Source organism: Aphelocoma coerulescens, chromosome 2, assembly GCF_041296385.1.
Source record: "Aphelocoma coerulescens isolate FSJ_1873_10779 chromosome 2, UR_Acoe_1.0, whole genome shotgun sequence".
Classification (NCBI taxonomy): domain Eukaryota; kingdom Metazoa; phylum Chordata; class Aves; order Passeriformes; family Corvidae; genus Aphelocoma; species Aphelocoma coerulescens.
In genome coordinates this window covers 94,920,385-94,933,766 of record NC_091015.1, presented here as the reverse complement: position 1 = coordinate 94,933,766, position 13,382 = coordinate 94,920,385, and the positions used below count along the sequence as shown (strand labels likewise).

At 44.1% G+C, this 13,382-nt stretch overlaps 1 protein-coding gene across 5 annotated transcripts in view; it reads right to left on the bottom strand.

Moving 5' to 3' along the window:
* The window catches only part of VWC2 (von Willebrand factor C domain containing 2), a 59,459-nt gene extending 46,935 nt beyond the window's left edge, over window positions 1-12,524 (bottom strand). Inside the window, exons 1-4 of one of the 5 annotated variants that reach the window (XM_069005909.1) lie at window positions 10,516-10,800; window positions 8,614-9,395; window positions 1,808-1,937; window positions 1,092-1,349 (exon numbers count right to left, since the gene is read on the bottom strand). In XM_069005909.1, coding sequence (XP_068862010.1) covers window positions 1,246-1,349; window positions 1,808-1,937; window positions 8,614-9,327 — 948 coding nt within the window. In that variant the 5' untranslated portion in view covers window positions 9,328-9,395; window positions 10,516-10,800 and the 3' untranslated portion in view covers window positions 1,092-1,245. Of the gene's footprint in view, window positions 1-1,091; window positions 1,350-1,807; window positions 1,938-8,613; window positions 9,396-10,150; window positions 10,215-10,515; window positions 10,801-12,460 lie in introns of those variants that run through there. The other 4 variants (XM_069005908.1, XM_069005910.1, XM_069005906.1 and 1 more) reach the window with 4 other exon arrangements.
* Window positions 12,525-13,382: the final 858 nt, after the last annotated feature.

Genomic DNA, 13,382 nt, shown 5'->3' with positions numbered 1-13,382 from the left:
TGAGACATAATTTTCTTTACTCTTCTGGGTTTAAACAGGATCGTAACACAGCCAAGCCAAGCCCTGCACTGCTACACCACCTTAAGCCAAAAGAGAGCCATCACTGGGAGACTGCCACTACTGTGCTTTATGTTGCTGCTTGTGGGAGAATGTGTGCTGCTGGAAAGTCCATCCAGCTCCAAACTCTGTTAAGATAACTGGACAAATTCAGCAGGAAAGAATACAGCGTCTTGATGTATTCTGCTTATAACTCCATCCCTGATACTGGAAACAGACCTTTTGCCAGCTAAAGTCACTTTGACCTGGGGAACTGTAGCACGTCACATACAACACCAGCAACATTCTTGCCATCAAACAAGTGCTGAAGGATCCTTCGGACTAGCTAGCTATGATATCACCAGCTTCCAAATTCAGACTTTCTCAGGAACTGTCCCTAAATGCCTCAAAAAATGCCTGTCCTCATCTCCAGAAACAAGAGTGCCCTTAAGCTGTACAGCCAAGAACAAATTCCTTCAGGGTTGTAACAACCAATTAAGGGATGTGAAGCAATTACTTTTATATCCATACAAATGAAACTCCTCCAATGCAATTAACAATCCCTTATCATCTACTATTGAATTTGTGGAAACCATATGCTGTACACTCACTCCTCCCCCAACTTTTCCACAGTTTTAATCAGTTTGTTTTAGCTAATGTAATGAAACCTACCTATTCAAGAGAAATAATAGATGTCTGCACATTATCTGAGTATTTCTAAATGTCCTTTTTAATTTTAAATATAATTTCATTTGAGATTTTGCAGCTTTCATTTCTATTAATAAATTATCATTTCTTCTTTATAAGTGATGAGCTAGTATGTCATGTAATTTTTTTCCTCTAAATAGACTAAGACTTTGATCTAATGCAAGCCCTTGCTGGGAGTAGAGAGACTTTCTGTCTAATTTAGTTATGAAAAATATTCAATTAAACTTCGGAGTTTAATTCATTTAGTTATGAAAATTAGATGAGCTCAATAAGGTACATTTGATTTGCCTTAAGAAAAAAAAAAAAAAAACAAAACAAAAAAAGGAGAAGAATATCTGAAAGGGAAACAAATATGAATGGAGAACAAAAGTAGCTTTCTCTGTTCATGTTGAAAGGTGGATAACATGAAAAGTCTGAGTTCCATTTTGTGTGCCTATATAAAACACAGCCACAATGAGTTAATGCAGATTTTATACCCAAGAGATACATGAACCGCTGGTATTAACGTCTTAATTGTCTCTTGGGTAACAAAAATCCCCATAGATCATAACTGAGTCCATCCCAGTCAAGGGAGATTACACCATCCACACAAAACTCTTCTCCATCTCCACTCGAGGAAAAAGAAAAATATCTGAATTATTTTTCAAAAGCAGAATAGAACAACATGTGTTGCAGTATCCCGCAGGGGTAGGGAGGAGAAGAGAGATCCAGCAGGCAGAAATTGTGCAGCAAGATTGATTTATTTAATTATTTTTCAACTCTTTTATAGACTTTTTTCTTCATAGTCTAATTGGTCAAGGGATCAGCCACCCCTTGGGGTGATTGGCTAAAATCCTAAAACATCCATTGTCAAAATATTTTTCTACTGTACTATAAACAAAGGCTTGCAAGGTTGCAGGTGTTCATAGTTTATAGAACTCTACAAGTATCTTCCGTGAGAGAGAAAAGTATCTCACGGGACTGGAAAGAAGCAAGAAAAATTCTTGCTAGCAGCAATATTTGTATCCGCAAACATGGATCTCTCAGACAGAGGCCTCCTCCTACTTTTGCAGCCATCACTCACCATTTTTGCAGATGGGACAGCACTGGTCGGGCTCATACACCGGATCCACACACTCGGTCTGGGGACAGGCTGAGACCGTGCACAGCACTTCACCGTTGGCTTCACAGCGACACCTTTCACATGGAGAAACCTGAAACACAAACCCAGTCACCCTTTAACTCCTTCACTTCATGCACTCCTGGAGTGTGCAATGCCCACCTTCTCATCTGCAATGTTCTTTCCTTCACATCTTTTTCCTCCCCACTCTAAAACAAATGGGTTTTGTGGCCTAAATAATGCAGAGAGAAAGACTGGGCTCCTGCAAAATTACAGAACTACTGCAGGAAAAAAAACCCAAAACAAAGCAGGTTCTTCTCTGTACCTACACACCAAATGGGAAAGTCAGAGGGATGTTGAAAACAAGAACAGTGAAGACTTTTAATACAAATAAAACAACAATTACCTTATTGAATCTCTAATGAACTTCCTGAAAATTAAGTTCATTATCTAGTTTAGTTCTATTAGAGGTTCAAAATACACTTTAGAGAAAAACATTCTATTTTAAGAAGAAAAGTTTTGCTAAATGAAGCTAGAAGCTTCTTTTAATGTAAAACCTTATCGTAATTTTTTCAGGTTTGAAAGTATTGTGATAGCAGGAAGTAAAATTTTATTGAAAATTATATTTTTCAAAGAGAATTCAGGAAAAAACACATGCTTTTGAATTCAGGTGTTTGCCATAGGTTAATTGTATTTGGACCACTCTTCTAATACTTGTAACTTTCTGAAAGGAAGTTGAAATTCAAAGAAAGGGGTGAAGGAAAATACCGGTAATCCTTTATACCTAGTGAAACGTTACTGGCTTTGAAGAACTCTTACAGAATAGGAATACCATGAGATAGTTACTTGAAAGACCTACTTCAAAGAAATTAATTCCGAACAAAACAGTAGCAAGACTCTCTTTAGTAAAAAATGGACTTTGAAATGTCTGCAGTTGCCACATATACAATTCCAGCTGTCCTCTTCAGCATTCCTGACCAGGCGCATCACACTGCACTGCTGACATCCTCATACCACACAAGACAGAGGATGTGCAGAGCAATAAATGCCATACTGTAAATCTCATTGCTGCACTCCAAAAAACCACATGGGTACCCATGCTCAGAACACAGGATGAAAATGCAGCTGAACGTTATTAGTGATCCTCTAAATCTATAATCTGTGCAGATTACTGGTTTACTTAAGGAGGAGGTTGTTCTTTTTATGGACCCTTTTTCATTCCAGATTCTAGCTGATGCAGACAAGCCCCTCTGCATTTCTCCAATAAGAGCAGAAAAAAATAAAAGCTAAAAAAGAAAATAATTATTCGCTATGAAGAATCACCCAGATGTCTAAGTTGGAGATCATCTGCTTCTTCTCCCTATTTTTTAGGCAGTCTATCACATTTTTTCCTCAAATCCATTCTCTTCTTACTTGCCTCTCACATCCTTCTCACTTCCAAAGTTCAAACATGTGGATGCTTGCACAGCATCATCTCCAACTAAATGCTCATTCATGCTTTGCTACTTCCCTTCCCACCTGCCAAAGCTGCTATTTGCTTATGCACATATCTTTCACGCCCTCCCCTCTGCTTAGAAAGCCTAAATAGGGTCTCTTGCTGTGTTGCTTTCTGCTTTTATTACTATTATTTATTTCAGGTTTCCTTTGCTACCTACTCAGTTTGTGTTTTCTCTTTGCTTTACACTCTACCAAGCATAACACCACAGTGAATGTTTATAAAATCCTACACAGAGGCTGACAGCCCAGTGCAGCAGATCTTTGTTACAGACTTTGGGACAACTTTGTCCTGTAATTGGTTTTAAACTGCCACATTCACTTCCAGAGCTAGAGTGTCAGCAGATGAGGAGGTTCCTGATCCAGTGCTCAGAGTTGAAAGGCTCAGGTATTTTAAGTAATCACTTGAACCACATGTGAAGTTTTGAGTGTCAGCAAACCTGAGATCCTAAGTATTAAGTCAACAATAAGACTCCTTCCTTCTAGAGTTACATCTAGAAAGAATACTTACTAAATGATAAAAACATAGTTTTTAAGGAGGACTCATTTTTTTTAATATTATTTTTAAGTAATTCTACTTGATCAAAGACACCAGAACTCAGTTCCAAGGATCAGGATCAACAAGCCAAACCTACAGCTTTCAGTTGATTTTAACACTTTTTGCCATGACTTGGAAAAGATGCAAATTTGCCAACCATCAAAGTTCAATAAGACCAGTAGCTACGACAACAGATGTTCCTTAGCCCAGGACACTGCTTAGTAGCTGTGCCATTCAATATTGAAAGTGGTATAAAAACTAAAGTATCTGATCACAATCAGGAAACAAGACAAGCACGCAGATGCTATTCCTAAAATCTCTCCTCTGTAAAATTTAAGCATGTTTTAATTAAATAGGTTTGCTAGATTTCCAAATTTGACAAAGGCTGAAATTCTCAAAAAAGTAAGTCACTTGATGAAGCACTGAAAATACTATTGATTGAGAAATAAAGCTGATCTAATTCTTATCTAATAATGATGATTTCTAATACACATTTTTGTCCTATACAGCACATACACCTGAAGACTATATCTTTCATGAACAGAGTGCACTGTTAATGTGATACTGCCATAATGAAGACACTTCTAGTGTCATAGATCATGGGATTTTAGGGGAATACTTACAGTACACCCTTGGTAAGTACAGTCATCTGCACAACCCACCAATCTGAGTAATGGCAGCAGTGATAAGGAAGGTCTCCACAAGCTTATTTCTAGAGAGATCTTTTCAGGCATGTAAGTAAACCACAGTGGCTGCTAAAATGGTATCAGTGTCAGCCATTATCTGTTCATCTTTGGACTAAACAGTGCATTCTTTTTATAGATGATCAGGATATAGCAGGAATTGTAGAAAACCCCCACTGTCCACAACTTAATGGCAGCTCAGTACTTGGAGACATAATCATTAGAGAGAGACAGTAAGACAGCATTGTGTATGTAACAGCAGCTAAATAAATCAAAATGAAAAGACCCATTTGGTCCTCCATTTCCCCTCTCTACTCATGCAATGCAAGCACACCCCGCTGCACAGTTCCTAGTGGCAGTCAATGCAAGGAGCATCCCACTTGTTCCTGTGGGAAACGACCAGCCCAGCAGCACTCAACACTCAGCACTTCTGACATAACCAGGCCGGACTGGAAATAATATCACCTATCAACCTCTCTCTGAAGACTAATGATACCACGTCTCCACGGTCTACAGATGAAGCTGTTAACTCGATAGCAGCAGCAGTTCTGCCTATGAAAAAACTGCAGGAAGGCAACAAGAGCAACAGAAGTCTTGTGTATTCACCATGCAGCCATAAAACCTGCAGAAAATAGAGTGCAGATGGCAAAAAACCCTACTTCTTTAGAATTGTCTAAAGGGAAGTTTATGAGGAGAGGTACAAATGGAGTTGCAGACATTGTAAAAGAGCAAATGCACTATGGTATAAACCGCTAAGTTTTCCACTAGTGGGGTGTGAAGAAAGCTCTAGCTTAGTAGGTTTATCCAACAGCTTAGTGCAAATTTTCATAATTGGGAAGTGACAAATCATTCGTAGTCCAAGGTAATTTGAGGCTTTCCCCTACTCCCTTCCACATGTCAAACTTTAATTAGAAAATAAAAAGACATCTAAACCAAACCAACAAAAAAGCTGAATTAAAAATATATATACAACCTACAATTGGTTCCTTGAGCCTTGAAAACACCTAAATTAAAAAACAAACGCCGAAAACAATCATAATCCCAAACTTCCTTGCTTTTGCACTGGAATTTTTACTAATATTTTCTTGCCACTTACACAACTCAGGAGAACATGAATGGGGTTACACTGACAATAAACATACCAGCCATGCTTTTACTCCTCTCTGCCTTCAAAATACCAGAGTTCTTTCAAAACTCTTTTGGGCTTGTTGACTTCCAGATTTCCAAGTAATTTACCCACAAAAAACCCCAATTTGCTTCCTCATGGTAGCAAGAAAATTCTAAAAGACACAAAGCAACAACTTTCAAAAATATAGATCTTTTCCAAAACATTGCACTTCTGAAGATAATTTATGGTTCTTGTAAGACTTTCTATGTCAGCCCTCATTTTCAAATTTTACTTGAAAGATCTGGACCATGTGCTTTAGAAATCTCCATCTTCAGTGCAGAACTTTATCCCCATTGCGTTTCACCGAACACAGGTTTTGCTACCAGTTCCACTCATACGGATGCTGTGATCACACTGCTATTCTGCCTCACAAAACCCACAGGGGACCAGAGTGGTGCTGATGGAAACAGCTTTATGAGACCTTGTCCTTTCCCTACACCCAAGTTGTGTTTTGTGTTGACATCCATGTCCTTTTTGAAAACAGAAAAATGTGCACACACAAGAAGAACAGACTGCAAATCAAAGAAGAAACACATGAAACCTCAAATTCCCTGGCACACTCAGCTTCTGGCTTCAGTCAGGGCAATTCTGTGCCATGCCAAGCCACATAGGAATTTTATATAAGCAGAGTCACAAACTTGCACACACAATTACACATCTATACATAAATGTTTGTGCAAATAATGTCACTTAAATGCTAGGAGGTCACCTTTTTCTTCCTTCAGTGATGGCTGGTACTCTTTGCCACTAATAGTAGGTGCAGACACAGAGAAAGTCACACCACTATCCATTCACAACTCCTTCCCTGACCTTGATCAAGAGATAGCATATTAGTAACCTCTCTAAGACCATCAACTTTAAACTCACAAAATTACCTTTGAAGCTGTGTGCAATTGCTTGCATTTTGCAATTGCTTCCACTGAGCAGCAGCAACCTGACTACATCTGCACCTCGTGTTGCCAGACAACTCCACTGATTGCTGTGGCCTGGGCAAACAGCTGCATTTACAGCTTGTGCTCACAATATTGGAACCAACACTGAAGCTCAACTAAAAAACAAGGTTCTCACATAGGAAAATAATCAGGCTGCAGTTCCACTGCCTAACTGCATCAATAACTTGCTTGTCCTGAGCAGACATCCCTTCTCATTTGTGTTTCCAAAGCTGAGTAAAAGAAGGCGGTTAAGGGAACCGAAGTTTCATTAGAGAAGGATACGAAGACAAGGGCCGAAAGCTGAATGGGGTTGAAAAGAAAGCTGAAAGCCAAGATCTTTTCAGAAAATTTCTGTAAATGTCACTGTTCAACACTCCATTTTTACCAAGGCTGCCAGCCATATTCAAATGTACCAGGGAACATTAAGGTTCTACACTCACTACACATTTAACACAGTATTTTAGGCTTGCTTTATAGCCATTAATACAACACCACTACATAAACAGGCTAGGAAATGGAACTCTGTAGAAGAGTGTGAATGAAGACCAGGGAGGAGCCTTTAAAATTCTTTAAGACTCATTAGTCTTTAAAACTATGAGCTATGAAAAAGGTGTGGAGAAGCTTCATCTTTTGGCCACCCCCCAAGAATTAAGTATGCTGGGAAAGGAAGGATCTCACAAGCCATCTCTGAAAAGGTCACACCAGCTAGCTGCTGTTAGGGCAGCTGCTCCCTCATAAGTAGAGAACGGCCACCCTGAAGTTCAATGCAGTCCTTGAGGGTGACATGGAAAAAGGAAGATGATACAATGTTTTCTGCCATACCATGCAATTCACCAGTGCTCTGTGCATTACTGCCTAAAAAGAGTAAAGGGCAACACTGTTATTTATTATGGAGAAAGTAGTTCTGCTCCGTTATTTATTTTCCCTTAAATTGAAGAACATGGAAAGACATTATGAACCAAAGTTAAGTTTTCAGGAACACGCAAATACCACAGACAGCAAATGTGGCAACTTACTTTCAGCATTCACAAATACATTTTCTTTTTCTCCATCCTGAGAGGGGCTCAGCTTCCAGAACCTTGAACTGTATTTCATACTCCCCTCAACATATTCAGCATGAAACTCTCTGGCATATTCAGAAATGGGTTTTGCACCAGCTCTGTACCTACCAGTCTTTCACAAGCAAATTCACAAGTCATTCTTAGAGCCTGCTCAGCCACAATAAAATACTAAATGGAAAAAGACAAGGTAAACGACCAGAAAACTGGGCCCAACTCCACAACTTTTGAGTGCATTGTAACATCTTGCATTTTCAATGATAATGACTTTGCACAACAATGCTTAAAAAGACCCTACTCTAAAAGGATTTCCCTGGACATAAAGCTTTTCAAGTCCTTTCTTTAAATATCACTGCAACCTAGACTGCAGACCATGCTGTTATTAAAAAGAAGGCCCATTCTCAGAAAGCAAACATTATGCAACCTTGGCAGCACTACTTAAATAGTTAAAAAGGAAAAAGAAACAATTGTTAAAAAGGAAGGGATCATCACAGAGTGATTACTAGGAATAGAAGACAGCCCACAAAACCCTGCTTGATCCCTGCAGTGCAGAAGTTTACCAGTTAATAGTTAAATAAGGAAACAAATGTACTGCTGAAATTTTTCATAAAATCCATAACACCACCGAGTAGCATCCTTCCAAGTAGCATTTTTTACTGTAAATACCAAAGGAATTAATAAAGATCAGCACCCTCATTCAAAAATGTTAGAGTATCATAGAGCAAGAAAGGTCATGTTTAAGGGGAATATTTTACAGGACTGCAGAAGTAATATTAACACAAAAATGAAAAGAGGAGGGGGAGACCCAGAACACCTTCAGAGAAAGCAGTTAAAGAACATAATACCTCTTTAAACAAGAGAAGAATTCACAAAATGACTTTTGGCTTCAGTCCTTACCATGAACTCCTCTAGGGTCTGGTAGGTTTTCCCTCGGAACTCGCAGTAGTTCTTCCTCTCCTTGCACTGCGGGCAGCACTGCGTGGTGTCCACATGGATGCAACGAGGGTGGAGCCTGGGGCACTCGGGCTGGATACATAGCGGGCCCTCCTCAGTGCAGAGGCAGGGGCAGGCAGAAGGGCCCGGCGCAAACTTCTCCCCGATGGCATAAACGAAGCCGCTCTCGTCCACGCAGCCTTTCCCACGGTAGTCCGGATAGGCGTACTCCTCCGGAGGCTCGGGAGTGACACTTGCAACAGATGCTGGGAGAGATGAATCTTCAGCCACCTGAGGTTCCTCAGGAGCAGCATCCCTTTGCTCCTGCACTTGAATGCTCCCAGATTTACTGCTTGTCCCCTGGCTGTTCCAAGCCTGCTTTTGCTTAGTCCAAGATTCCTTGTTCGAGTAGTTCCTGTTTCCTTTGCTCTTCCAGTCCCTGCCACCCTCCTCCCTCCCGCTCCTGCCAATCTCATTCATTTTCCCTGGACCTGTCTGGCTGTCCCTTGTAGATGTGTGATCCCTCTTTTCCTGGCTCGCCTTTATCTCCTGTTTGTCTTGAGCCTTGGCCAGTTTTTGTACAGGTACGGTGGAGCTACAGAGGGCAACCATGAGGCAGCAGGTTACGAGAAGAGAACTAGAGAGAGCTCCAATTGCCATTGCAGTAGAGCTGGGCATCACCTACTGCATCCCACAGGGGACACTGCATTCACATCGGAGGGAAGCGCTTCATAGATCCACAATCCCTAGGAAAAGAAGGATTAGGAATACTTCAGCTTCTGCACTTTTTCCCCCCAGCACCCCGCCTCGCCTCCACCGATGCAACATCTCAAACAATGTGCAACCTGCCTCGGTAGTTTATGCAAAAGGCAAACAGCCTGCTGCTGCATCCCTCCTCCCCCGCTCTGCCAAGTCTTATAAATAGCAGGGCTCTGGACACGGACCGGGCGTCTTCGTCTCCAAGAGAGCACCACGCAGAACTCCGGGGAGTCAGCGTTTGCAGAGGCAGGTGCAGGCAAAACCCGGAGCACTTGGGAGTTATTTTTAACTTTCAGATGACAACATGTGAAGAGGACGGACGCCCGATGAATTAAACGGAGCTCCCCAAAATCCAGCAGGGTGCGGAATAGAAATTACCCAGTTGAGTGCTGTTCACTATATGCACACACGATGATTTTCATTAACCTCTTATTCAGTCTGAAGTACGCTAGTTGGGGTTTTGTTTAAATACCTACCAGTGAGCACGTTTCTGTTGCAGACAACTAAAACCAAGCACACTAAAGCGAACAGAGACAAACTACCTGCCTTCCGAACTAACCAAACCAGCACACAACACCTCCTCTTCCTCGCCCGTGTTCGAAAGGCAAGGTAGAGCCGCTCCGAGTTTCCGCAGCCGAAGCTCATTTAACACACATCCTCCAGGAGTTAGCAGCGCTCGCGGCTCCTCTCTCTGAAACACTGCACGCCAAATCGGAAAAAAATCCCAAACCAAAATACGTACACTACTCCGGCCACTCAAGCACTGCCGCTGCAGCCTCCCGGCAGGACCCCACCTCCGCGGTACCGCTCCCCAAAGCCATTTAAAAGCCTCTCTCTCTGCCCGCCCGCCTCCCCGGCCCTCGGCGGTGCCACCGCGGGGCACCGCGCTCCGCCCGCCCGGCAGCGCTACCCGGCCCGGCCCGGCCGCCGCGGGGGACCCGGGGCTCCGCGCCGCCCGCCCAAACTTTCCGGAGGGCCGGGCTGCGCCGCCCGATCCTCTCCCGGTGGGGCTGGGAGGGAGCCGGGCCAGCCCCTTCCCCAGCCCGGCCGCCTCCCCCGTGGCCCGGCGCGACGCCTGCCTCCCTCCCTGCCTCCCGCCGTCCGTACCTGCGCTGACGCCGCGCTCAGCCCCGGCGGCGGCTCGGGGCGGCGAGCCTCGCCCCGCGCCCGGCCCCCATGGCGGGGCCGCGGGCGGGCGGCCGGCGGCGGCTTGTTGCTGCCCGCTCGCCTCCGCAGACCTGCCGAGCTCGCAGCGCGGCGCGGCGGCCACAGGCGGTCCGGCCCCGCCGCCCCGGGGACGGGCTCCGCCGCGGGCCCCGCTGCTCTCACATGGCGGCCGTGCGCCCCCGTCCCCGGGGGCGGCGGGGCAGGACGGGGCGCTCCCTGCCTCGCTCCCCGCCTCCCTCGGCGCCGCGGGTGCGGGCAGGGCGCGGCGCGGGGAGGGGACTCTGTGCCCGCCGGGGGGCGGCAGTGCCGCGGCCCTGCCCGCCCCTGCCGCCGCCGGAGCGTGTGCGGGGCGCGGGGAGCCCGCTCCTGCCGCAGGGCCCCGCCGCGGCCGCGCTCCGGGAACGGCGAGCGGCTGTCGGGAGATAAAGCGGGGCAAGACGGGCGTGGGGGAGCGGGGAGGGGTCGGCCCCGCACGCCGGCGGCTGAAACTTTTGGCGGTGTGAGGGGCGTCGGTTCGGGACGCGAGCTGCGCGCTGCGGCGCGGTGCGGCGCGGCGGGGATGGGCGCTCTCCCCGCGGTGCGGGACGCGGCCCCGCTGCCGGGGCCGGGCGGGCACCGCCGCGCACACCTGCGGATCCTGTGGCGGACCCGCCCCGGGCGCGGACGGGGCGGCTGAGCAGCGTTTAGTCGGGACGGGCGGGCTGTGCCCGTCTGTGGCTGCCCGCGCCGCAGCATCCCGCAGGACTCTGCGTTAGCGCTAGCCTGCCATAGCAGCGAAGTGCTACGTGGTTTACTAGTTGAAATACTTATACTTTTGCATGGCTCATAGACAGTTCTGAAGTTAAATACAGTTGCATTTTTTTCCTTTATACTTTCTTGATACCAAAAAAAAAAAAAAAAAAAAAAAAAAAAGGACGGAACGGTCTGTTAATGAAATGATTGCTAAAGGAGTGTCGGGACACAAACGCACAAGAAAAGCTAGAGGTACTCTGGTTCAGGATCTAAGCAAGGGCTTGGAGCTCAAAAGGTTATTTATTTATGTAGTTATTTATTTTTATGCTGCATTAGATGACATACCAGTATAATCCTCTTTTCTGAATTTTGCTTTACAGATGTTCCAGAACAGTCCCAGCTGCACTAACCCTCTGCTGCAGTAGCACTTCAACATCCGCTGTGCCCTACTCATGACTAGGGCTGGATTTCCCAATGTATTTGGTACTGTATCTGAAATTTTTAGGCTAGGTATAATTTTCAGGTTGGTTTTGGATTTTTTTTTCCCATTAAAATGGTAGCACTGCAATATTAGTACTCAGGAGAGCAATGAAAATCTGCTGGATACTAATGTTTCATTGTTAAGTACCTTCATGTGCGCCTGTTATTTGTGAAAACCCAGATACTTAAATTCCTCCACAGGAGGATGCAGGTGCTAAACTCTTTTGTCTGCTGGGTTGTTGCTATTAAAAGCCATTGACTTCTGTCTAGTTTTCAAAAATATTTCTCTTGAAACCACCTCATATCTTCCAGTCAGATGCTTGCCAGCTAAATAATGCTTTAATTCTCTGAAACTTTAAAATACAGTACTTAAGTTTTGAAAGATATGAAGAAGTCAAATTTTTCCATAGGTTGAACTAATAAAATGAAATCCCATATTGCTAGGGGGTTTCCAGACAAATTCCTAAGGAGTTAAGATAGACTTTTCTCCTTATCTGACTAATAATCATTAAGTACTTCCTTTCATCTCATTACCTCTGAATAAAGAATTTCATCTTTGCCATCTCTAAACCTATTAATTTTATGCTGTATATAGCTTAAACCCTGACATGGGGTGAGCAACCAGTACACCCCATTGCTAATTGTAGAAGAATGACTTGAATGAGGGACTTACCTTTGAGTTCAAAAGCCTGTTAACACTGCTGTTGAGCAGCATCTGCTTGTGGCTAGAGCAAGGCAGAAGAAAATAAGGGCCTTGGGAAGGCAATGCTATATCTGTGATAAAGAGCAGATAGAAGCCAAATTATGGTTCTGACATTTTCATGTGTTCCCAGGTGAAACTTTGGTACAAAATTGAGATCTTCAGCATCCAGGACTCTCTTTGTAGGAGCTCTGCCTCTCCCACCCCTGGTTATATAACACACAGATCATCAGCTGGGGCTGATGGTCCAAGATATTGTTCTGTAGCAAGAAGGGCAAAGCCTCAGAGAGCTTTCTTAACAATATCATCAGCTCATCCTAGCCTAGCGGACAAAGTAAGAAGTAAATAGCCTCATTTATTTTTCTAAAGGATTTATCATTGGACTTCAGTCTCTGTTTATTCAGATTTTTAGGTCTGTTAAGTGATGCATTGTATCTGACATTAGGACCCTTGCAGAACTGACACCTGACCACTTCATTAATGTCATAGAATCAATTTGCAATATGTTATAGTCCAAATGGTTAAATAAAAGGTAGGTAAGAAATGTTTGGTGTTTTCTTCAGTGAAGTGAAGTCCGAGCTTGAAAGAGAGAGAATAATGAAAATCTGTCATCTGAAGGCAGCTTCTAAAAACATTTATAATGAGAAGTTGTGTACTTCTGCTATAACTCTTAAGGTCCTGGAGACTGAAATCCTGTTTATTCACAGGACAAACTCAGCATAAAAATACAGCTCCAAGTTTCCCTACTCTGCTCTCTCCCTAGTCAACAGCAGTGAGGACAACCCTGTATCTGGGTGAGGATCAAATTCTGCATCCAGTTCAAGACTTTCCCTTCCTCTGGGTCTTTTCTGCATGATGAGAACTGTGTATTAGCTAAATTAGAGCTGTCATGTGC